This window comes from Aricia agestis, chromosome 19, assembly GCF_905147365.1.
Source record: "Aricia agestis chromosome 19, ilAriAges1.1, whole genome shotgun sequence".
NCBI lineage: Eukaryota > Metazoa > Arthropoda > Insecta > Lepidoptera > Lycaenidae > Aricia > Aricia agestis.
Window position 1 is genome coordinate 12378027 of NC_056424.1, and position 26538 is coordinate 12404564.

At 36.9% G+C, this 26538-nt stretch overlaps 1 protein-coding gene across 3 annotated transcripts; it reads left to right on the forward strand.

Moving 5' to 3' along the window:
* Positions 1 to 10536: 10536 nt before the first annotated feature.
* LOC121736673 (membrane-associated guanylate kinase, WW and PDZ domain-containing protein 1) lies at positions 10537 to 26291 on the forward strand. 3 transcript variants are annotated; one of them, XM_042128016.1, is made up of 22 exons: positions 10537 to 11354; positions 12710 to 12909; positions 13411 to 13520; positions 14437 to 14536; positions 14736 to 14867; positions 15700 to 15826; positions 16353 to 16519; positions 17166 to 17290; positions 17897 to 17998; positions 18389 to 18491; positions 19099 to 19215; positions 19496 to 19873; positions 20267 to 20368; positions 20616 to 20751; positions 21421 to 21499; positions 21837 to 21972; positions 22557 to 22681; positions 23149 to 23240; positions 23365 to 23454; positions 23558 to 23706; positions 24108 to 24291; positions 24688 to 26291. In XM_042128016.1, coding segments are annotated over exons 1-22 (2970 nt in total). In that variant the 5' UTR covers positions 10537 to 11139; the 3' UTR covers positions 24689 to 26291. The 3 variants fall into 3 exon arrangements, with proteins under 3 accessions (XP_041983950.1, XP_041983951.1, XP_041983952.1); XM_042128017.1 differs by having other exon boundaries at positions 20619 to 20751; XM_042128018.1 differs by lacking the exons at positions 10537 to 11354; positions 12710 to 12909; positions 13411 to 13520 and adding an exon at positions 13629 to 13664.
* The last annotated feature ends 247 nt before the right edge of the window (positions 26292 to 26538 follow it).

Genomic DNA, 26538 nt, shown 5'->3' on the forward strand with positions numbered 1-26538 from the left:
GGAAGCCGACTATAAATATAGCGCTATGAATTTCGGATTTAACGTACTTTTTATGGGGTCGCATGGTCGCATGGCGTATGCAATCTGTGAACTCATTGATTTGAAATAACTGCAGTATAATATTATGGTGGGCGTGGTAGTAACTTCTAGTTTCGTATTATTATGTTATATACTTTAATCGAAATATTGAATACAGAATTTCATACAAATTTTGATTAAGTATTTATAAAAATAAAATGAATGAATTTTAGCAGTTTCTTCCGATTGCAGTATCTTACAGATACTCAAATACTTATCGTCTTAGTAATTTTGCAAACTTTCTACATTGTACAAAGTTATATATAATTTATCTGAGGGCACGACTCTTCATACTACTTTTAAACATCTTGAAGACCCTTCACACAGCAGTAAGACATATTATTGTAAATCTTTACAAGTCTATATTCTGTGAAATATCTTGTGTCTGGAGGTCATTTTACTGACTTTTCTTCCCAGTTTTTCATCTGTACTAGGCTATTCACATAGCACTTAAATGTTATTTAGGTCTGGATCTTTGATTTCACTGACTCTATATGACAGTCAGATATCTTACAGATACTCTACAATGTAGTTACACATCTTGCAAACTCGCTACATAGCAGCTAGACATTTTACTGAATGTACATGACAGTTAGACATCTTACAAATATTCTAAACTGTAACAACAGCAACAAAGGGGTACGAAGATTTTGGCCGACCTACCGTACCGCTATTGTGTTTATTCGCGTTGCAACTTTGGCAGCTCAAATCTTCGAAATGTGACACTTTACGCGGTTTTGTTCAAGATTATATTTTGCTTGTATTGATGTTAGCTATCCATTTTTGAAAAAAATATTCGTGATCGTGGAAAAACACAATGGCGAAAAGTAAGTCGGCCAGGCTCCATACAAAATCTTCATACTCCTTTGCAGTAACATCTTGAAACTTTCTTCATACTCTCATATCTACACTCTCACAAAGTAAGACATCTTTCACACTCTCAACATAGATCTTTGCGGAAACTCTACATAAGATATGTTACAGGCACTTCTAATATAAATGAGACATGTTACATTCTCTCTATATAGCAATTACACATGTTACAGATTCTCTACATAACAGAACTTTCGTTCAAACTCAGAACAATTGAATTTGAACGAAAGTTAGACTTGACACTCTATAGCAAATTGGGCATATTAAAGACTCTATTCCTAACAGAAGAAAACTTACGGAATCTACATCACAGACTCTCAACAATCTACATAACAGAATAAATACTCAGAAAACTTGCATTTAAAAGCTGATGACCTAATTTAAAGCCACCATAACCATTCAGGAGTGGCAATCTTCTTGTTTGTAAACATTTACGTTTCGTACTCGCACATCAAAGGTTTCAATATTTACACAAAGCAACAACCTCATTAATTTTATTACACCACTATATTTAAACTTGCAACAGTTTGAACAGTAAAACCTACATAGTACTCACATTGAAATCTTAATACCCAAGAGCTAACGCCGCAGCACTCCAAGACATGGGTAGTTACGTAGTAACAAGACTTTAAACAGAAAAAAAGCTTCCGCTTCCACTCCCGCTCTCGCCCTTGCTTCAGCTCCCGCTTTCGCTTCAGCTTCCACTCCCGCTTCCGCTCCCACTCTTGCCCTTGCTTCAGCTCCCGCTGTCGCTTCTGCTTCCGCTCCTGCCCCTACTTCCACTCCCGCTTCCGTTCCTCCTCTTGCCCCTGCTTCCGCTCACGCTCCCGCTTCACAACTTATCCATACTAAATCTAATAGTGTGTCTGTTACCTCTCTAACGGCCGTTCCCAATATTTGATCTATCTCTGGTTTTGCCCTACTAGAGATAGGAATAGCTCACATTAGACATTAGAGACATATATTTTATGTCAATTGTGAGCTATTCCTATCTCTAGTAGGGCAAAACCAGAGATAGATCAAATATTGGGAATGGCCGTAAGAAGAAAATGTATGGTTCCGAGAAGGTTTTTTTAACACGTGGTATAGGACTAGGGACGACGATTTTGATAATAGTAGTGATAGTATTTAATATTTTAATCTATAAATCTTATGAACGCGAGTGTTGTAAGTTGTAACTACGTGCCAACTGTGCTTTTATAATAAATGTCAGACAAAGAGGATTTTTAACGCGGGAAATATCGATATTATAATATCTATATTTTGTCTGTTATGTATTTCATTATGAATAGTTTGCGTTAACTCCGTTGCGCCAAGCTCGTTTATCGCGCGGATACCGTACATTTTTCCGTCACAAAAAGTATCCTATGTCCTTTCCCGGGACTCAAAGTATCTCCATCACAGAATACAAATTACTCAATCTCCATGCCAAATTTCAGCAAAATCGGTTTGTCGGTTTGGGCGTGAAGAGGTAACAGTCAGACAGACACACATGATTCGCGTTTATAATATTAAATAATATAATAAGACTTAGTATGGATGGATTGTTACCCGCAATTTCAAAAAGCTTACACCCTATAAGTCCTTAAATGCCTTCGCCCTACTCTGTAGTCCACAGTCCACAGTCCACACATACTCCAGTTTAGGAACCATTAGGGTGAAGCCAAACGAGCGTTGTGAGTCACAGAATTTCGGCTGGCAGAAATTCTGCTGCATTCAGTTTCATACAAAAGTCCTGTTTGATTCACACGAGCGTAATTTTGTGAGTCATGATTTGTATGAAGAGATATTTACGCGACCGAAATTCTGTGACTCACGACTCACAAAATTGCGCTATTTTGGCTTCACCCCTAGTATCCAAGCACTGCGTTATCTATCTAGGTATACTAGAGATTGCCGAGTGGTCGAAATTCGACCCGAAAAAACTATAATCCATTTTCAATTTGTCACCTTGTTGTCAACAGACTTCAAACATAAACAAAAGAGTATAATTCGTATGTATAGGCTTGTCACTCAAAGATCTGTCATCTCCTTAGTGTGTGTGTTGTAGTGTGTGTAATGTTTTATTTGTTAAAAAAATGTATGATAAAAGCATAATTTCAAAATAATATTAGCTCGATGCACTCCTTCACCATATAAACTATAAATGTGCAAAATTTCGTGCACCTAAGCTACGTTTCCCCATTTTTCGTAAAAAGGGTTACAAAGTTTTTCGTTCGCGTATTAATATTATGATATAAATAAAAATTAATTTTAAATTTTGTTAGTTTCGCTAAAAGTCGAGCACGCCTCAACCGATCTGGCTAATTTTACTCGTGAATATTCGTGAAAGTCCTGGGAACAGGGAAGATTATTAGGAGGAAAGTGAAACGAAGTTCACCGGGTCTTCTAGTCAAATATTATAGTTAATTATTAAAACATAGTCTTAAAAATATAAGTCTAAGTAGCAATATCCACTTGTCTCTATAATTTGTCAGGGTTTCTATTCTTTCGCATCCCTACTGTGGCCATGCTAATCCTTGAAGATTTTTCCATACCCGCTAGACACTACTCTCATTAAATAAGTAGGCGTGTAGCTTCTTAATTGTATTATTTATGACGCTTCCGAGTTATTTACGATTATTTATGTCCGCTTGTTAATTAATTAGTCCAGAAAATAGAACAAGGCTCCCGGGAAATGCGTTCCACGAACTTCTAAATTTATTTTGTATCCAGCTGAAGGGATTTCGCATATGCATCAGAGAGAAAATCGTAAGTCTTGGGTTTTTTTGCGTCATCTGATGGAAAGCAACTACAGTCGCTCATGGACACTCGCATTTATGTTCGCAACCATGTTGCAAGTGCATTGTCGGCCTTTTTGGGTCTTCTAAGAGGAAAACGCTTAGCGGGGCTAAAATGGTCGCTTTGAAGAATCATTCAGATATGAATAATGTTCATAAAAATATATTAAGTACTTTCATTCATGTACTATTGTAATTGTTTATATTATATGAAATTAAGAAACGAATAATACATCATATTATGTTACTTATGTAAGTAGTTAACAAATTACAACAAAATATTTGTCAAGTACTATTTTATAAGCAACCGCCTGTACAAGGTGCTGAATTTGTATATTGTATACTATACTTGGATGCTAATAAAGTCTTTGAATCTTTGAATGATCATATGATTCATTTTTCTAAAATCGCAAAATGCAACTCTGCTTGCAATTCATTTCTGTATTTTTGTACTGATTTGACATTTGTCAGTTTGACAGTTTTAACAATTCATTTGCTGAATTGATTGAGAGGAATTGCTAAATGTGACCATTTTAGCCCCGCTGTTCTTGCAGGTTCGGAAGGTCGTTTAAAGTTATTTTGACAGGAATTAATTTTTTAATCACCTTGTTTATTGGTTTTTACGCTATCAAATCAAAAGCACTATACTTCACTCGGGCTAACTTGTCGCTAGCGGTCATTGCCTCCCTGTCAAAAACTTGTCATTTTCCATATAAAACCACGATAAACAATATCTGACACTTCATTGTCAATCGCGGTTTATATGGAAAATGACAAGTTTTTGACAGGGAGTCAATGACCGCTAGCGACAAGTTAGCCCGAGTGGAGTATAGCTGGATGAACTCCAGATAAAAATTTCTTGATTCGATTTTCCTGTTCCATTTTAAAAAACGTCATGTCAGAAAATTTTTGAAAATCGATTTTTTTTTTCTAGTGTGCTACGTGAGCTACGTCCATGCTACGTCTAAAAATGCTTGCTACTACCATAGCTTTGAGGATTCAAGGTTTTATTAATTTTATAGTTAAGTATTATTAAAAATATTATCTATAATTACGATAATTACGATTCTAATACACATGATTTGGATCTACGGCGATATTTTAATGAACTCATCGAATTTATGATGTACAAGGAAGAGATCAAATAAGCATCTTTCAGTACGCACACTAGTCAGTACCTATAATAAACGTCTCGTGTATAATTTATTGCAATCGCTCCTAATAGGCCATGGAGTAGACGTCTACTGGTGTTAGCTGATCGCGCTTATTAAAACCGACTACTAGCACAGATTACTAAATAGTAGGTCTAAAATTAATACTTAATAAAGTACGTATCTATTGCAACTTGGAAGCTAGCACGTTCGCGTGTGAAAAAAAAACGAATATGCGCAAGTCTCACGGTATTCGGATTTCGGAATAATAAGATAAGGAAAAATAATTTGGAAATCGAATACGGAAAACGTGCAGAATAGGTACAGAAAAACACTTTTGTCGTTCGCGCCGATGATTCACGCGGCTATACCAGCTAAATCTCCGGTAAAATATTGCAGTAACATGTCACATCACACATGTCATGTGATAGTCCTTAATGGAACCGAAATAGCCGTGCACGTAAGAATCGCGAGCATTAAATACCTAATTTTATAAGAACCCGCCGTTCCCGACCCAAAATAGCGGGAAACCGTTACATCACGACATTCCGCCTGGAGATTACCTATTCACTAGCTTTTTGCCACGGTTCTGGCCGTATTTAGCTAGTGCTAGTTTAAAAACCGGCCAAGTGCGAGTTGTACTCGCCCATGAAGGGTTCCGCAGCAGCAATAAGGTTATTTTTTTTTAAATTTAAAGGTTTTTGATTTATTTTTATAATTCAGTTGATTTAATGAAAGTTAAATTAAGGTTTACCATTTATGAGGTATAAAAAAACTACCTACTTGCTATTGCTTGCTATTCATTCAAACCAATTTTAGTTGGTAGTTTTTATAGTTATATGTATATCATATATTTTTTTAGACTTATCGTGCCCCTACTTTAGAAGTTAGAGGGGGGGGGGACACATTTTACCACTTTGGAAGAGTCTCTCTCGCAAACTATTGAGGTTAGAAAAAAATGATGTTTGCAACCTCAATATGATTTTTGAAGACCTATCCATAGATACCTCACACGCATATTATGTCAGATGAAAAAATATTTTTTTTTGTTTCAGTTGTACCTATAGGGACCCCTAAAATTTTTAATAATTTTTCCATTTTTGTATCAAAATCTTAATGAGGTTCACAGACTACATCTACTTACCAAGTTTCAATAGTATAGCTCTTATGGTTTTGGAGAAAAGTGGCAGACGGACAAACAGACAGACAGACATGACGAATCTATAAGGGTTCCGTTTTTGCCATTTGGCTACGGAACCCTAAAAATTCAAATATCAATAAGCATTATTCATAAATAAAAATGTATGTAAGTAAATTTTTGTTACTATCGCTGTTTTTAACATAAAACAAAATATGAGCGAGCGAACTAGGATTGAACGGTTAGGTATGAAACTCGTGAGCATTAGCGACCGATCGCTCTTGTAGGGGGGCAGCCCAGTTTTTTCAATATTTTTATGCCTGATTTGTGATTCTAATAAATTTTTAACCCTTTTAACAACCACCCCTTAAATGAAAAACTATGAAAAAATCATTTTTTGTGTTTCTGAGTTTCTAAATACTACATACAGGCATAGAGTAATAAATATACCTGGTCTCTGATACAGGGTTTGTTTCATATTTATAATATAATTTTTGGTTGACGATGAAATTTCAACACTTACAAACTACTCTCTTGGCGCAAAGTCACTGTAAAACTATTGGTTAAAAAACTTAAGCCTATTAAATTATTGTAAACGAGAGAAGTAAAATCTTATTTACTAAGTATATTCTATTAAAATTATAATTATTGCGAAATTTTTTACTTAAAAACTACGGCTTGTCTTAATAATAGTTCAAACTTTTTTATTAGCTAGTTAAACCTGATAAAAAAGTTTGGATGGAACGTTAATTTATCTTATAATTAAATAGTATTTTAAAAAGATAATACCGACTTCAAAATTGTACGAAGTTGAGAATTAAAATTGCCTTATCTCAAAAACTACTGAACCGATTTTGGTGAAACTTGTAGTGTTCCCTAAGTTGAATAATACCCAGTACAACTAAAAAATAATTACTTAAATCGGACTTGTAGTTCCGGAGATACGCGAACACAAACATAAAAACATACATACATTTGAAATTTTGCATACATTACATTATACATTTGTTCAGACACTGAAATAGACTAACATATACAAAAACTGGGCAGTTCTGAAAATATTACATACATACGCGTCGAATTGATAACCTACTTTTTTAAAGTCGGTTAAAAAATAAACACATTTTTATTCTAGTTCATCACAGCTCTCAGCTGTGCCGTTACCCAAAGGGTAAGAACGGGATCCTTACTAAGACATCGATGTCTGTCCGTTTGTCCATCTGTCTGTGTGTCTCCAGGCTCAAGAACCGCTATAGCTAGACTTCTGAAATTTTCACAGATTATGTATATCTGTTGCCGCTATAACAACAAATACTAAAAACAAACTAAATTAAATATTTAAGGGGGCTCCCATACAACCAACGTTATTTTTTGCATCTTTTGCTCGTTAACAATTACGGCAACATATAGGCACTTGAAATATTCACGACATACTCAGTTGTATTTGAACTTTAATAATTAATAATAAAATTTAAATTAATTAAATAAATAAGGGGGCCTCCCATACAAAAAAACACAATTTTCAGCCTCTTTTTTGCTCTATTGTGGTACGGGAGCGGCCCTTCGTGCGCGAGTCTAACTTGCACTTGGCCGATTTTTTATTTTTGGATTGTCTATTGTTTTCCCACTGATCTGAAATTAATAGCAGGTTATCCCCTTTCTATCGAATCTCACTAACCTAGTGGGGATTTCGAGAGTAAAGGAAGAGAGAAGGCTCTAGTGTACTGCGCACACACTTGACCACTGTAAAATTATTCCTGCCTATCACCAAACCTGGTGTGAAGGTATTTTAATTGTTCTAATTTAGAAAATATACTAAAATATTCAATAGACCACGTCATCCACGAAAGCCCCACCACTTTTTCCAGTAAATGTTTACCATTTCTTTCACTTTTTCCGTCATAAAAAGACACATACACGTACCCATACATTACGTGTATTTACTTTAGTACCTATTGACACGTTTTCCTACAATTTAAGAATACCAAATCTCTGCTTCAAATTTTTTTCAAAAAATAATTTATTTGTTTTGTTACAATAGCTCCCTTAATTTTTTAGTTTTCATTTAAAAAACATTTTAAAGGTAATTTCAAGAGCTTTGAGATCATGCTAAGAAACTTTTTTTAAAGCCCTTAATTACGTGGTTATCGCAGTAAAAGTTAGGCGTCGTCTCTATCTTGGCTATTTTTCATCCTACAAAAATAAAAAGGAAACCAAAAGCTTTTCTAGGAAACGAACTCAAATATTGTTCTTTATGTTTTTTTACGAATATCCAATATTTTAAAAGTTATATCCAAAAGAAAATGAAATTTACGAAAATTTGAAAATTAAAATTTTATGAAATCACCTTGTTTTCAAAAGTAAGCATTCTAAATGCTAAAATAAAGAAAAGACTTAAGGGATAACCATAAATTTGAGATATTGTAGAAATGGTGAACGTTTTATTTTTCGTTTTTTCCAAAAAAATTCGAAAGTGTGATGTAAACTTTTTACAGTACTCAATAGAAAGGTAATTTTAAGTAGGGGAATGTGAGGTAAAACGATCCCTACGGGTCAAATGATCCCTCCCCTTAAATCAGATTAAACCAGAGGCATCTTTCCAAATGCACGTGAAACGGGTTGCCCATAACCCTGCCAGTTGCCACTTATAGTATCATGGCGATCAGAGCGCTTGGCGAAATTTTATTTAATTCTTTTTAAAAAGTGTTGCTCTGATCTAAATTAAGCCTGTTTTTGGACTTTCATAACTTTTTACGAATTCGTGTTTATTTAAATGTTATTTTGTTATAGGGTATTAATAGCAGTTACCTAATATTTAAACAGTTTTAGATCACCCCACGTGGTATTTGATGGTTGTTTTGATTGATTTCTTGGAATTTGGTATATGGGGTGAAATGATCCCTATTTGTGTGTATAAAATGATCCCTGGATATAAAGTAGAAATTGGCGAATATTTTTCTTTTGATGAAATTGTTATTTTATTTTAATTTAATTATTAAGGAACACATATATTATCAACGATATCGATTTCAGAAGTCACAGTCATCGTGTTTTGCCTTGAGACGGACCGATAAACCGACAGACAGCAAGATCTTAATAAATTTGCTCCCCTTTTTATCCTTTGGCTACCGAAGCCTAAAAAAACTTGCTAATAAACTAAAAGATGCGTGTTTCTTACTTATATGCTTAAATTGGTTATCAATAATAAATATTATCTCTGGGATTATTTTAACCCAACTCAAGGGATCATTTTATACATAGGGGTGTATAAAAATATCCCTTAGTTAAACTTTTACAAAAGCCTCTAGTACAAAAAAAGTACGTACATATGATAAAAAATAAGTATGCTATCACGAAGTTTGGTAAATCCACTACATCCAGCCATATAAATATTGTGATTTTTCCTTCAACTGTAGCCATACTTAAGATTTTTCCCTTAAGGGGATCATTTTACCTCACCTTCCCCTACCTACTTTATTGTTGGCATCTACTCCCAGGGCAAAAACGCAAGTTGGCACTATGTCACTTTTGTTTCTTAGGGTATCCCCCACCTACTCACCAATTTTCATGAAAATCGATGGAGGTTCAACGAAATCGGAGGTGAAAACCTTCAGTGACTCCACTAATTGAAGTTTACACAAGGTTTAAGAGTAAAGAGGTAACAGACAGACCGACACACTTTTGCCCGCTACTTCGTCCGCGTCCACGTCAAAATTTCTTTGTTTGTATTTTTTTTCAATAAAAAGTAGGTAACTATCCTATATTAAGTTACTTATATGATACCTCCAAGAGTTTTTGTACAAAGTTTCATGATGATTAAGATCAGAAGAAGTAGTTTTGAAAGTGTAACAAACATCCACGCTTTCACATTAGTAAGGATTAGTACTTATCTATCTAAATATACTTCAAAGGGGCAAACCGGATTGTTCGACCTCTCTGCCGCTTACTTTCGGACTATGAAACTGGCCGAATAGCCGGATTTACCCAAAAACTTTTATTCTTCAGTTTAAATAGAATTCTTTGGATTTACCGACCAGACCGCGGCGGCTTATCGGTACCTCTCAAAATATGATAATAATATAAAAAATAATTACTTATAGCATTTTTCATAAGTATTCAATTTTTACTAAATAATGTACAACGCCCGCAAGAAAAACTTGGTGCGGGGTGCCTAAAAAGTAAAAAGGTAAAATTCGGAATTTAGCTGCGTTGCAATAGCGCCATCTATCAACACACCTTCAAACAACACTAACAAACGTGAAAAGTGACATCTAGTGGCCGGAAGCAAGCCAGAAGTACAGCTTTTTATACAATAATATGTAATTTGTAACAAGTCCAGTATTAATTTATTTTGTAAAATTAATTACGACTTCGAAATTCAGTTTTCGTTATTAAAACATTATTTGCCCATCATTGAAATGCGAAGCAAGACAAAAGATTATATTTTTTGTAAATTTATTTTTTATACAGCAACACTTAGCATTTTTTATCCCTTTCTTACACTTGACACCTCAAAGTTGTGCTTTTGAAACGGTGCTTCAAAAATTCTAATGAAGTTTTCAACTTGTTGCACCTACTTTCAAAAAGTAAAGAATTTACTATACCAATGTTATGAGAAAGTGTGCTCGTTAACTAATTAGCATGTCATAGTTGTGGCTTGTTTTTCTGTGTTATCTAATTTACCGTTACAATCGATTGACTGGCAAAGGAATGTGCGTGTTATAATCGTTATCCGTTCCGATGCACCTGCAGTGCAAGACACTTCGGGCGTCGAACGGACTAATCCAAACATTGTATCTAGTTTGTTGATAGTGTACTAACGATTATAACTTAAACCAATCGACATCTTTCCGGTCGCCGTGCCAACGAAGTCTTACAACTGCCATGCAATTAACTGAAAATTAGGCTAGAGATCTGCAAAACACGAAAAATGACTCACTTATGGTCACTGGCCTGGCATGCCGCTATTGTTTTGTTTTTATGGAATTCCTTATCCGATGAGTAAGACAAACAATGCGCCGAACCAAATGAAAGAAGTCGGACGCTTTCGAGTGTCTTTCGTGTTATCAGTGTTGGAGAGTTTTAGAATGTTACATTTGTTTGCTTGACTCTGTGAGACATGGCTCAAAGCTCAGTAGACTCGGACAGACTGTCTTCAGCTGGTATATCCACTCACAGCTCTGGTACTGCCGGCACCCTCGGTGGATCCGTGGTGGGAGTCAGGCCCGGGGACAACAACAACAAAAGAGAAGATGAGGATGATTACAATTTGGGACCCTTGCCTCCGATGTGGGTGAAAGCCTACACTCCTATGGGAGAGAGGTATTTTATTGAGTAAGTGCATTTTCTATTCTATACCTAAGCTACAAAGTTTTAACTTTAAAAACTTAATGGAACTTTTGGGTATGGGTATACATTCTTAACCAATTAGTCATTATGATTCATACCTTAAAGTTTTACTTAAATGTCGTAGTATCCTTGTTTAATATGATACCAATTACCTGTGCATTAAGAACTTCATTAACCTTGTTCTTAATTTTGCAATATTTGTTAAAATTATTAAAAAATTTTGTTGATCTAGTGAGCAATGTAATTACATTGCTCACTAGATCAACAGGAAACACTCAGGAGGTTATAGGAAGCCGCAAACCTCCGCAAACTTTCCTCCAAAGCATATAATGTCTGGTTTCTTACAATTTTGGTGCGATTTTATCTTCTAAATAATGGTGTTGATTGGTTAAAATGTTTGAGTGTAATCCTCACAAAAACCCTTACAAACTAGGCATAATCTGACATAATGTAGGCTACAATCAGTGCAAAAAAAATTAACTTGTTGCATGTTAAAATTAATGCACAGCTTTTCAAATAGACTTAATTCAAAAATAGAACAACACAACACATCTGTGATTGGCCTACATGTTGTATGATCTTGATAACATAAATATTATTGTTGTACCAAAATAGATCAGAAGTCTTCAGATGGTGAATCAAAAATGCACTGTAACTGTTTCTCTAACATTTTGCTGTCTAATTAAGTTTGTATTTCATAAAATGTTATATTGTTATAAAAGTGCAACTCAGAGGTATTCCAAACATTGCATAAAATAATTGTGTTGCATGTCTTACAAACATCTTTCATAACTACTACTAAACAGTGCATATTTAACAGTGAAATGTGTTTTAAATGGTTTACATGGTTTGTAAATTATTTTTTAATGTATTTTGTACATGTACATTTTTCCTTTGACTACCTGATAGTTATTCATGCAAAACAAATATCTAATTCCGAGAGACTTATTTATATGCTTCTGCATTAATTATGCTAAGATTTCTCTAGAGTTACGGCAAGTGTTAACAGTGCTCTTTAGCATAAAGTGTGTAAATAATAATTGACTATGTGCGAGTAAAATTAACAACTAATGGATGCCTGTTTTTAATTTTTATGTCAGATGTGTGTGTTTGGGACTAAAACTAATACTTACTGTAATGCATATTTGTTAGTCACATTTGTGAGCATAAAGGATGAGAGAATCTGTGACGCTTACAACACCAAAATGTTGAAAGCCCTAAAAATGCATTAAAAAAAAAACGTAAGATAACACATCATGTAATTCAGACTGAGTTTAGAAATAGTGTTTTGAACCAAGATGCTTTAAAAACCAACCACAAATTATTTTTTATTCTTATAGTTACAACACTGGAACATCTCACTGGCTCGATCCAAGGCTAGCGAGGGTCAGAAAGCACTCCCTCGGTGAATGTGGAGAAGATGAGCTGCCGTATGGCTGGGAACGGGTAACTGATGAGAGATATGGCTCGTATTATGTAGACCACATAAACAGACGAACACAGTATGAAAACCCAGTCCTACAAGCAAGAAGATTGAGAGGTAATTGAAATTTAATTATACTGATAATTTAAACTATTGCTAAATATACTGATAATATAAACTATACTCCACTCAGGCTTACTTTCCATATAAAACCACGATTAATAACATCTGACACTTCATTGTCTTCTTCTTCTTCTTCTTTTGGCGTAAGCCTCCCCATTTAGGAGTTGCCAGCGTCAGAGTTGAGGCGAAAAATGTGAACAGTTTGTCAATTGTGGTTTATATGGAAAATGACAAGTTTTTGTCAGGGAGTCAATGACCGCTAGCGACAAGTTAGCCCGAGTGGAGTATACCTACTGAGAAAAACGATGTTCATCATATTTATTGTCACAATATAACTAATTGAAATTAGATCTGTTCTATAATGAAACAAACATGTCTACATAAACTGATAAAACAAGACGTTTTTTATGAACCTTTACTTTAATGACTATAACTTGGTTGGCAATCAAGTATTATACATTTTATTATACATCTTAATGTTATGATGTTTTGTAGCTGAGAAAATGGCTGCAGAAAATGGGAATAACAACCAAGTGAATGGACCGCCACCAACGGGAGAACTCAGAGGAGAAAGGTTTACACTAACCCTTACAAAAGGCACACAGGTTAGAACATACTTTTTATAATTTACGTAAAGACAAGATATCATTATAATATTAGTATGGACAATACTATCCATATTCCATACTAATATTATAAAGGTGAAAAGAGGAGAAAGGTTTACACTAACTCTTACAAAAGGCACACAGGTTAGAACATACTTTTTATAATATACATAAAGACAAGATATCATTATAATATTAGTATGGACAATGCTATCCATATTCCATACTAATATTATAAAGGTGAAAGTGTATCTGTCCGTCACGGCTGAACTGCAGAACTGATTTAGATAAAAATTAGTTTGGAGATTTTGGTGCTATGAACTATGAAGTTGTAGGTATCTATTTGAAATATATTTTGTTTTAACTTTTTAGTGTATGTCACACCACAAAAAAAAAGACGGGTTGCACTCCAGGAGTGCCGGCAGAAGTGAAGACTTGATTATTAACATTGAGCATTGTTTTTTTAACCAATTTTTTATGAAAATCGATTTTTTAAAAATCGTTTTTCTTAAATAATCGAAACCCTTACAATCGATTAAATTTTTAACCGATTTTTTATGTTTTTTTAACCAATTTTTTATGAAAATCGATTTTTTAAAAATCGTTTTTCTTAAATAATCGAAACCCTTACAATCGATTAAATTTTTAACCGATTTTTTATGAAAATCGATTTTTAAAAAATCGATTTTTTAAATTACTTAATCGAAACCCTTACAAATTACAATCGATTAAAAAATATCGATTGTTCGATTAATCGATTACGATGTTACAACACTACTCTCCTCTTACGGTTTTTCGATCAGCACGAGAATCTGACGCGAGTTTCACAGTTTTTACCCATCCCACAAAAGTGCTTAACGCCGCTAAAGAAGTTTTCACTTCAAAAATCTGTATAACTGAATAAATTCCTTTTTAGGGTCTGGGTTTCATATTAATTGGAGCTGAGGGTATACCAGAGACTGAAGGATATTTGCAAATTCGTAGTATCGTACCAAACAGCCCAGCTTGGATTGATGGTAAGCATTTTATGAAATCTTGGAGTCTGTTTGATGTTTCACAAATTAGAAATAAGTAACCCAAAGTTTTGTGTTATTATTTGTACTTGTATTACAATTCTGTAACAAGAGAAACAAAATATCATAATATAAATCCAATTCTTACGGCGGCAAGTTATTATTATTTGACATAGAATAACGTTAAAACTTATTATTTCAGGTGAACTTCGGCCTGGAGACGTAGTGGTGGGGGTCGGGAATCGCGGGGTGAGAGGACTGTCCCATGCGCAAGTGGCTCAGATATTCCAGTCCATCACACCGGGAACTGAAGTCACACTGCACCTTGTTCGAGGTTTGTATTTATTGGGTTTTTAATATACCTAACCTAACCTAACCTAACTTGAGAGAATAATAAGAAGCTATGTTTTAAGTTAAAATAGAATTAGATCATAGTATCCTTCGAATTTGTTTTGCATTTAAAATCTCGCTGAAACCGTACATTTTCCAATTATGTATATATAGAGCTATAGTAACCAACATTCTTGCACATGGATTCTTTGGCTCATTTTTAATCTCGCTTCATACGTGGGAGAGCCATGCTTCGGCACGTATGGGCCGGCTCGACCGGAGAAATACCACGTTCTCACAGAAAACCGGCGTGAAACAGCGCTTGTGCTGTGTTTCGTCGAGTGAGTGAGTTTACCGGAGGCCCGATCCCCAACCCTATTCCCATCCCTACCCTCCCCTATTATCCTTTCCCTCTTAAAAGGCCAGCAACGCACCTCCAGCTCTTCTGATGCTGCGAGTGTCCATGGGCGACGGAAGTTGCTTTCCATCAGGTGACCCATTTGCTCGTTTGCCCCCTTTATTTCATTAAAAAAAAAACAATTTTAACCAAATCTGTATTAATTATTTTCAGAGCCCATTTTTGAGCATAGAAAAAAATTCCATTTGTAATTTTTTGTTTCTAAACGTGAACCATGGAACTCCGTAGTTATTTTGACGATTTTAAATCGTCGTGTAAGCGGGTCCCGCGTATATAATATCACGTATTGTGCAATAATATTGAACACCTTTCTATCTTATTGTCAAATAAATTGTTCAATAATAATGATCAATGATATTTCGCAATAAAATTGAACGTCTAGGGGCTCACTAATTTTTACTATAACATTTGTTGTCAGGCTACCCGCTGACGTTCGACTCGGAGGACCCAAACACGCGCGTGCTGAGCACGCTGGCGGTGGACGCGGCGCCGCCGACGCCCAACGCCGTTGCCATGCAGCAGCTCACCAGGGCGCTAAGGACCAGGTGGGGTGGTTATTTCAATATCTTATAGGCAGCACAGAAGATACTTTTGTATCAGTCATATATTGCTTTTAGCTGTAATAGGCCCTGAATTGTATGTAGGAGAAATCTTCATTTGGGGTGGGGAGGCTCTATGAGTTTAAACAGAGCCCTCCTAAGGTATTCGCATTTCGCTATTTGAGACGGACCAAACAGAGCCATCAAAACTGTTTACTTTATCAATATAATCAATTTGGTACTCACAATTCGCCTAACATTCCTGCATCGCGCTATCGAAGTTTTCGAAATGCGTCGGTAATCAGTATATATACGACAGCTGAAATGTATCACGTGGGCTTCGGCCTGACCGAGCATAACACCTCGCTTGGTCGCTTATTACCACAGTAGTTATTGTCTAAATATTTATATTTCTAATATTTCTATTATAAAAATTATCTCTATTATTGCATGCTTTTGCTTGATCTATTCTATTGTATATCAAGTTTTAAAGTCATATTAATGATAACATAACCATCATCAAACAACGTAGGTTCAACCTGGAGTCGCCGACGGACGCGCACGCGGACAACGGCGCGGACGACACGGACGGCGCGACGCGGCGACTGCTGTCTCGCTCTTTCGACCTCGATGAGCCGCAAAGAACCCGCGCTCCACCGCGCTGCCCGTCTGCTGATCATCTACTGACACTTGCTACTGGTGAGTAGAGGGCCTTTGGTTCGATAATTTCAAGGAAGTTCTTCTTAATGAGTCGCCAATATTAAAGTAAGTATCGAATACTATGCAGGTGAAATAGTAATAAAAGAAGTATGGGATTTGACATGAGCATCGCAAAAACTCATCTGTATTTCTTAGTGGCAACTCACTGTTTAATGACTCCACATATTCGAATTTTATACACGGTAATATAAGATGCATTTTTTCTGTCAATAATGATTTGCATTTACAAGCTATTTCTTTTTCATTATTATTAGTTTTGTGAAATCTTACAATTGAGAAATTACTTGAGCTGTGTATGCTTTGTAGCTGTAATGGTAAACTACGTATTAAATAACCCAATATAATCAAAAAGATTACTATAATCTGGAACGACTCCCAAGTATCAGGGGCTGTACCACGAAACCATTTTGAGGCTCAAACGATCGACTCAGAATGCCGGTTCCTACTCTAGCATCGTCATTTCACGTTTGTTAAAATGGGACACGGACACGTCCGATTCGTTCTTAAAAATTTGAATTAATTGCATTTAAGTAATTAATGTTCCACTCTGAGTGCGGCAGTAAGTCTACTATTCTTAACGATTCCCGAGTGTCAGGTTCCCAATTTGCGTTTTGTTACACTACAGAACACCAGCACCGCGAGAACAACAACAACGAGCCGGGGCGCGAGTTGGTGCTGACGCTGCGGCGCGGCGCCGCCGGCTTCGGCTTCACCATCGCCGACAGCGTGCACGGACAGAAGGTTAAGAAGGTGTGTGATTGTTACTAGTTATGAAGAATAACATGAAGTTCAGAAAGTCTTGAAATAGTAAGCATGAGTGCTATAAATGAAAAGACAAACTATTGCAAACATTAGTGTCTGAACATCTCAGGAGGTTTAGATATTTTTGGCAGATAAGTCACTAGTGCTTTACCGTTCTAAACTTTAGCCTTTTTATGTTGCCCCAACTTTGATACACGACACACTATGTCTTCTGTTAAATGACCTACATTTGCACATGTCACAAAATACGTCGAGCCAGTCCACTCATACGGCAAACCAAACTTTGACGACCTCTGTGGCCCAATTGGTTGAATGTGTGGCAGCTCAAGCCGGGGGTCGCGAGTTCGAATCCCGCCGACGAAAAAAAAAATTCAATGTTCCCGGGTCTGGATGTGTATTAAATATGTGTAATATGATATAATAAAATCTTAAATATATGTATAGTATAAAAGTATTAAATATATTTCCGTTGTCTGGTACCTGTAACACAAGTCCTTCAGGTACTTAGCACGGGGCCAGACTGACGTGGTGTGAAGCGTCCATAGATATATTATTATTATTATTATTATTATTATAACTTACCTCATTTTTCAGGTGTTAGACCGCAGCCGCTGCGCGGGCCTGCGCGAGGGCGACCTGCTGCTACAGATCGGTGATACCGACGTACGACACTCGCCGCACCAACACGTCGTTCAGGTATATTAAACTTTATATGTACAGATTCAGGTATAGGTGTACAGTTTTTATTGCTATATAGCGTGCGGCGTGCGCGCAAAAGAATTACGCTTGCACGCAAGCACAGACTAAAGAGAACCATCTGTTCCTCTTTACTTATCATTTTCATTTTAGCATGGTAAGCTGTCAATTTAATTCCATTACATCATACATACAGTCAGTTGGCTGCGTACACTATAAGAGATTTCAATGTACGCCCAGTACACATATGCTTGTAGTAGTGCAATGAAATTGACAACTGTAATTAGTATTACAGGTTATATTGTTTATCTATCGTCCATGTTTGATAACATGACATAGCCATTTATATTACGTGATAAGCACAGCTTAACATATTTACAATTTGTGCAGGTGTTGAAGGATTGTCCGGCGTTAGCTGAGACGCGTTTGCGTGTTTGGAGGAAGACTGTCACGCGCGCGCCGCGCAGCCGCTCAGCTACGAGACTGCCTACTGGTAAATGTGCTTGAAAAATGTACATGTTGACCCTTAAGATACTTACAGAAGAGAGCGTATTCCCTCTTAAAAGGCCGGCAACGCACCTGCAGCTCTTCTAATGTTGTAAGTGTCTAGCATGTGAAAAAAGTGATACGCCGTAATGACGTCATCAGATCGAGTCTGGAGATATTTTGGCTAACCCGCTGGACTCAGCTTTTTTTTTTGTTCGAAAGCTGTTGTATTCTTGTTCTTTTTCACTATTTATTTTTGGTCTTATGTATTAGTAGTAATATAATAGGAATATTTTTATACGTGGGAGAGCCATGCTTCGGCACGAATGGGCCGGCTCGACCGGAGAAATACCACGTTCTCACAGAAAACCGGCGTGAAACAGCGCTTGCGCTGTGTTTCGCCGAGTGAGTGAGTTTACCGGAGGCCCCAATTCCCTTCCCTATCCTCCCCTATTCCCTCTTAAAAGGCCGACAACGCACCTGCAGCTCTTCTGATGCTGCGAGTGTACATGGGTGACGGAAGTTGCTTTCCATCAGGTGACCCGTTTGCTCGTTTGCCCCCTTATTTCTTTAAAAAAAAATAATATGTATAAACAACGAGCTTATCGTTACAGTAACGCCAACCAATACCAGTCAGCTCGGTCGCAGCAAGACGCCGACGGCGGAGCAGCTGCGCTCGCCCGCGCTGCACATATCCGAGCCCAACGATAGACAGAACGGCATCAATAACGGTAGGTTTACCCTACATCTCTTAACTTAATTCACAATATAGTATACAAACAGCCGTCTTTTGTTTTAAGAAAATGATAGAAATAATGTAAAAGAAAAGACATTAAAATTTAGTTTAGTATTATATCGAACAAGAACGCCATATTACCGAGACCTTGTTTTATATACTACATACTCGTATATTTCTTTTGATATCATAACAATTAATACTAATAACAGAATAACAGAAAGTGTCTTCCAACTCGTAATTGGCTACTTTTTCAAAAATCGTCCAAATTTCAGTGGAAGCAACCTATGCGGTACCGGAACACAAGAACCGAGAACGAGAGAGCATAATGGACCGGCGACGGCGTAGCAGCACTCCTGGAACCCGCCTCACTCTACCCAACAACAACTGGACCCAGGACCAGTGGCAGCCGGAGACCTGGCTGGACAACTCCAACATACGCCACTGGGCCGAGAACGCGCAGAAGTGGGACGAAACGCCGCAGAAGTGGGATCCCAACAGTCAGAAGTGGGATCTGGGCGCCAACGGCTGGGAGAACGGAGAGAGATGGAATAACAACTGGGGCGATATGCCCACGCCTACTGTGCACGTGGATATGAACGCGGCGTACTGGCGGGGTAACGCTAGTGTGGCGGATAGCAGTGATAATGGAGGTACGTTTAAAATGCAAAGGTTACGTGCAGCATGTTCCCTCAATCTGTTCACGTTTAACAGCAGGTATTCCACAACTGTCAGGAATTCGGTACACGAAAATTTTGACAGATAGCTGATATTATGTAATAAGTGTCTGGGTGTCAACAGTCACCGTACGCGTCTCATCATACCGTAACCTTGTTTCTTCATAAAGCCATCTCATAAAGTAAAGTCTTTGCCAAAACACCCTGATACTGGCAACTCACAAAGGAGCCATTAATAAAAAAGAAGAAGAAGAAATATCTGCTATCAAACCCTGTCGGATGAAATAAAAAATAAGAATATTGTATATTATGCCATTGAAGTTAGTTCTTGGAAAGTTTAATAGGGTTTAATGATGTTATTACAAACAGGTTTTCCGTCTGACGGAGTACCATCTCCGAGTACAGCAGCGGTGGGCGGCCGGCGGCCCTCGCCGCCTGCGCGACCGAGGCCGTTGTCACCTACTAATTCAAGTATGCTTATCGCTAGCTGCTATATTATGCACACACAGTCACGCGTAACATGGAGTAGTTAGTAGTACAGAGGTTTTAAGTATACAATGATTTGTAGTGTGTCTGATATGCTAGAAAATTGTATTGAGTAATACAAAACATTGTGTAATCGGAGTGACAGTGTGTCTCGTTAAGAGAAAGTCAGTTTGGGATTTTTATGCCGGTTTTTTTTTTTACTATATGTATGTATTATTGTTTTTCACCACAGCAGCATTACGCAGCAACTCGCCATCCAACACGAGCGCGACGGATCGGCTGCTGGCCGCGTCGCCATCAACGCGTCTGCAGAGCCAATCACCCTCTAACCACTCCGCCAACAGCAGAGCTAAGGGGTCGCCTATGAGGTTAGTTAGTGCTGTATCATTACGAATATTGAGGGCGGTATTGAGGCCCGCGGTAAAAGCGCCATCTATATAAAAAATAAAGTCAACTTCTTGCGTGTTCACTTTTAAAATATGTGATTTCATTCATGACGAAGACATACGTATTTTAATTTTTAAGGACATGTATTTATGTGGCATAATGTTAAAAAATAAACACCAAGCTCGATTAACTCGTTTTGGTAAAACATTAGTCATATCCTAGCTACATTAAACGATAGCCATAATCTTATGAACTTAATTTTATAGTAATCTTTATGGATTAATATTAGGTTATATATAAGTCAGGTTTTAATATCAAGTTTTTGTTTTGCTTAAAGCTTGCCATTGAGAAAGTTCAAACCAATAACAATTATTATATACCCAAAGTGAGTACAACCATTTAACCTGTAGAAACTCTTGTAATTCTGCCCCATCCGTTTCGAATATTTAAATATTTTTAATCAATTCAGAGCTAATTTATAGCCAAGGTCACTAACTTTCTGAGTAATATCATCGTATCATAATATTATTTTACATTTTAATGTTAGCTACCAATCTATGTCCATCAATGTTTTCCAAAGTAAGACGTTTCCCATACTGTAGTTATGCAAACTCACTACTATTTTTATATAATTTTCGTGAATTTCATAGGATGCGTGAGGCGTCTCCGCCGCGGCTGGCGCGATCCCCAGCAATGCAGCAGCCTGCATACGCACCGGATTATCCTCAGGTATGTTCTCCTTCAATTTAATAACTGGCCTGTTTATCGGACCTCTATGTTTCTTTTTTCAGTAAATTAAAAATATTCTTTTTGAGGTTATTGCATTTCTTGTCCCTTTTACACGCGAATAAAAATATCCTTCGCATAACGGGTGCGAAAAATGTAAATATAAATTATCAATATTTTTTTAAACAATATCGATAACGATGTTTAAACCATATGCGATCAAACATTAGATACTCTTAATATTTATAGAGTGAGCTAGACCAAATAGCACGCAAAATTCAACCTTTTGCGTCCAACGTATGTACGTCACAGTCCATCCTAAGTCTTAAAATCATTACAGGTGGAGGCAGGCGGCACGACGGACCCCGAAGCGGACGTGCTAGTCCGGCTGGCGCGGGGGACTATGGGCTTCGGGTTCCGGATAGTGGGCGGCACGGAGGACGGCAGCCGCGTTGCCGTGGGATACGTTGTACCTGGTGAGTAATAATGTAATTTTCGTAGCTCCAATCTCAGTCTGTTTGTAAGGTTGTCTCGGTCGCGCTCACACAATAAGAATAGAAGACATTTTAGAAACAAATGTGCCCATAGTCTATAGTGTTGTTAATTCAAATTCAAATTGTTTATTTCAGACATGGTCCATATTATAAATTAAAAAATTACATAATATTATAATGTGGCATGCACTACGACGTTGCTCGGCAATGTTGCACGACTATGTTGAGCGAAAATGCGGCAAAGTGGGATAACAATGTTGCGATGACAGTGGTTGAACGCTGTTTTGTAAATTATTTTAGTGCGTATAACAGTTAATTTCGTTTGTTCTATGCATTATTTTTAAGAGTATGAAGTTGGCTACAAAATCACAGAATGCAGTAAATCAGTTCCTGATTGGCGCAATTTTGTAAAACTTGAAAAAAAATTTTAGAAAAATTTAAATGGCGCCATGGAATGCGGTATTTGAGGCTCAATAGAATTTGGACATCCCGGTATTCGAGAGGTTATGTGTGAAGAAGTAACAGACAGACGGACAATTTACTGTAATGATGTTTTTTTGTGTCAGGCGGTCCGGCGGACGGTCTGCTGCGCGCGGGCGACCTGCTGACGTCGGTGGACGGCGCGCCGCTGGCGGGCGCCTCGCACGCCGCCGCCGTCGCCGCCGTGTGCCGCGCCGCACACACCGGACACGTAAGTCGCTAGAAACTATACTGTATATGATTCTGAGGAATCTTTATTTGTTGGTGAAATATAATATAAAAAAGTTGACGCCCAGGAATACATTTTACAAAGCAACGACATTTTGTGGAATTGTAATAAAATTTATTTAAACGTCCGGTAGATGTCGCTGTCGAGATCAAGTATCGCTCCTTCTAGCCTCCTTTCGCAACGCCGAACGCGCCATAAGGAACTTCGTTCCAATATACAGAAAAAATATTTCTTATTTACCGACGTACACGCTTATTAGTAAATGAAGCGTTTACGGCCGCATATTTGTGCGTACCCGTTTGCTAACTACAACTGCTTGTATACTAACAGAATACACGTACTTTAATATTAAATAATAATTTTATACATTGGAATAAGTATAATGGGCCTATATCCACAATGTTTAATTATTTATATTGAGTTGCATAAGACTTTACTGTCCATTACAGGTGACACTAGGAGTTAGGCACAACAGAGCAGACATACAGCCAGTGGGTTTGCCCAATGTGAACACAGCTCATGCACACCAGCCTTTGCTCACGTAAGTTTATTTTAGCTTGCTGTTAATTATTCAAAATGTCTTCAGAGATAATTCATAATTAGGCCACATGCAAAACTTAACTTATTTACAGTTTTCATGTTATATTTTTTCCATGACTTCACAGCGGTGCAGAACCGTCGATGCACACCGTGCCGCCCGCGTCGTATAACATCCTGCATCCGGCGCCGCTCTACCCGCCACAGCATGTACCGATGTAAGACTACTACCGCCTATATATTTCATTCGATGAATTGACCATAAAATGATGTACACTGTTTACAGTTTTCAGTGCACTAACTCGGTGAAAAATTAAACAGGTACAGCAGTGCGGGCGCGGTGGGCGTGGCGGGGACGTACGACGCCGCGGGGTGGGCGGTGCCGTACGACGTCACGATCACGCGCAACGACGGCGAGGGGTTCGGCTTCGTTGTCATATCCTCCACCAACAAGTCCACAAGCACTATTGGTGAGTTGTTGATTTTCACAACAAAATTAACATCTTCAAAACTCAAACATAACATAAAAGCCGTTAAAACGTGTTTTATGTTATGAAATTGACACACTGTGAAACTTTTGTCCCATTTGAAAAAAGCCTGCTTCGCTGTTGAATGACTTAGATAACCATGATAGTGTGCTGTCCATTGTAAGCAAAACCGGCATCGATCGTGAGAAATCATAGATGAAACGGCCGTTTAGGGGCCCTAAACGGCTTGCTTGTAAAATTTCCGTCCACTATCGACCAAAATAGAATGTCAAAACCATCCCTAGTATTACTAACTTATAGTTAAACTCGTCATAACATTTTATAGATTACAACAATATGCTCTTCGGAGACCATAATATCATTAAATATAATTTATGTAACAGGTCAAGTGATCCCCAATTCTCCGGCGGCGCGGTGCGGGCGCGTGCGCGTCGGCGACGCCATCTTGGCGATCAACGGCGTGCCCGTGCGGCAGCTCGCGCACCCCGAGCTCGTCGCGCTCATCAAGCGCTCCGGCGCGCACGTCACCCTCACCGTGCTGCCCGCGCAGCCGCCGCCGCACGACTGGTGAGTGAGCGAGACGGAGATATGGGTATAATGTGTGTAAGCGATATGGCTAGTTTGATACTGCCTATTAAAAGAAAGCGAGAGGGAGATGGGCAATGAACACTGAGCGAAAAGCAACTATTGCTTTTAAAGGTGCAAGCTTGAGATTATTTTCTTTAGGGGTACGACGTATGAGAGATAAAAGCTTATGGCCTGATGCCAAAAATGTGTGTATGATGTAGAGAACATAGTTAACAAGTGTAAAAAAAGATTGAACTATAACTTTGGGTTTATTGAGAATAAGCGCAACAACACTGTTGTAATTTGTAACATTGCTTCACTGTCACTTTACTATCATTTATTTTTTGCTTCAATATGAATTAACTTAAAACTTAACTTAAATTATTTTGTTTTCAGACATTACGCCCACGACGAGATATTTTAAGATCTCGGACTCTCGAATAAACAGATCTATGGAAAAGTTATAAGTGGTAACACAAGATACTTCTGTATTGAATACAATAGCTTTAAATTAATGTCAAATTTATATTTTAATAGTATAAAATACAAGTAGTGTTAATATTAAGATAATACTTTTAATTTAGTTTTATTATTAGCTGGACCTATCTCCAAAAGTAAGAACATTTTCTCCAGTGTATAATAGGATTGTAAAGAATGGAATAACTATTCTGTAGCTAAAAGACTTTTATTCAAACCAACATGACTGTATTTATTGGTTTATAGAAAATATATATTTGCATAATATTAAAAAACCGAGTTTCTCAAGACACTGATTCAGAAGTCGCTTAGCTACGTATCGTGTTAACTAAAAACTAATAAAGCGTATTATTTTTAGAAAAAGTCGGGACCAAACCATGAAATCTCTATTTGACAGCTATTATTCTCATATACACTAATAAATATAAGTACCTTATACTGATGTATTAAAATCACCATTCCCGTCCAAAAGCCTTTACTAAAATGTAAATATTTTTATATTATGTGTACTGTCGCCATGATATCTTTCTATTTTATTAGTATGTAGGTTGTAATGTATTTCCTGGAATAATATTATATAATAAACATATTTATGATACTAAAATTTATTCAGAATGGAAAGAGAAATGGTTTTGTACTTTTTCTGAAGACAGTAAAATTATAAAATACCTAACTGAATAGTCAGTATCGTAAGAAATGTGAGTGAAGACTGTATGATTAAGAGATTGACATTATTATCAAACATAATATTATGTAATGACGCTGTGTACCTATAGTCTTGCACACGGGCTTAACATGCGCCATTTTGGGATCAAATTATAAATTATTACTTGCTTGAGATACACATTTGCTTTTGCTCAACTTCCAACCTCATTGAAATCTCCCTGTGCCTTAGTGTATATATGTTGAATCGGCATAACTAGGTAATATAAGTAAGTAAAGTCCACTCGCTGGACAGAGAAATAATTTGTCCATAGACGCAATAAATGCTCATAATGTCCATATAAATGCTAGTCTCTCTGACGCAATAACATAACGCCGAAATATGCAGCGATAAACGACGGATAGATAAATATATACTATTTCTTTCTGTCCCGCGTCCGGACTATAGGGCCCATTTACGCCAGTCTAGGTTAAAATAATCATTTTGTGAAATGATTATAATATGTAGTCAAAATACCCTTTATTCAAAGGCTGGTCTATAAATAGAAAAAACTGGGTGACGCAAGTGGGATATAACAATTGAGTTATTTTAATTAATAAATAGTCAGAATGTTTGTATAGTTACTTGTTTCAAATTAGACACAAATCCAAAAGTAACTGCCATTAGGAAAATAATAAATTATGTATGTTACGTATATAATATTATGTCGTTAAGATTTAGATTATGAAAGCTATTTTAAGAAGAAAATGCAACAAACTTAATAAAATCATATTTCACACTTGGTTTCAAATTTTGTGCACTTTTTAGCACATGATTTTAGACTTTAGACCACTTTGGATTTTAAAATAAACTGTGCAGAATTTTATATAATAAATTGAAGATATCTTTGGATTTTACAAAAAAAAGTATAATACATAATATAAGTAATAAATAATTGTTTCATACTGACCGACGAAATGAATATTGATTTGTGGTCGGTTTTAGCGTTGACATTATTATAATAATAATTGACTAGTTTTTTTTGACTGACATTGTATGTACTGTGAAATTGTTTTATAACGGGACCACCGAAGCTGTATAATAGTTTTAAGTTATTTTATTAATTT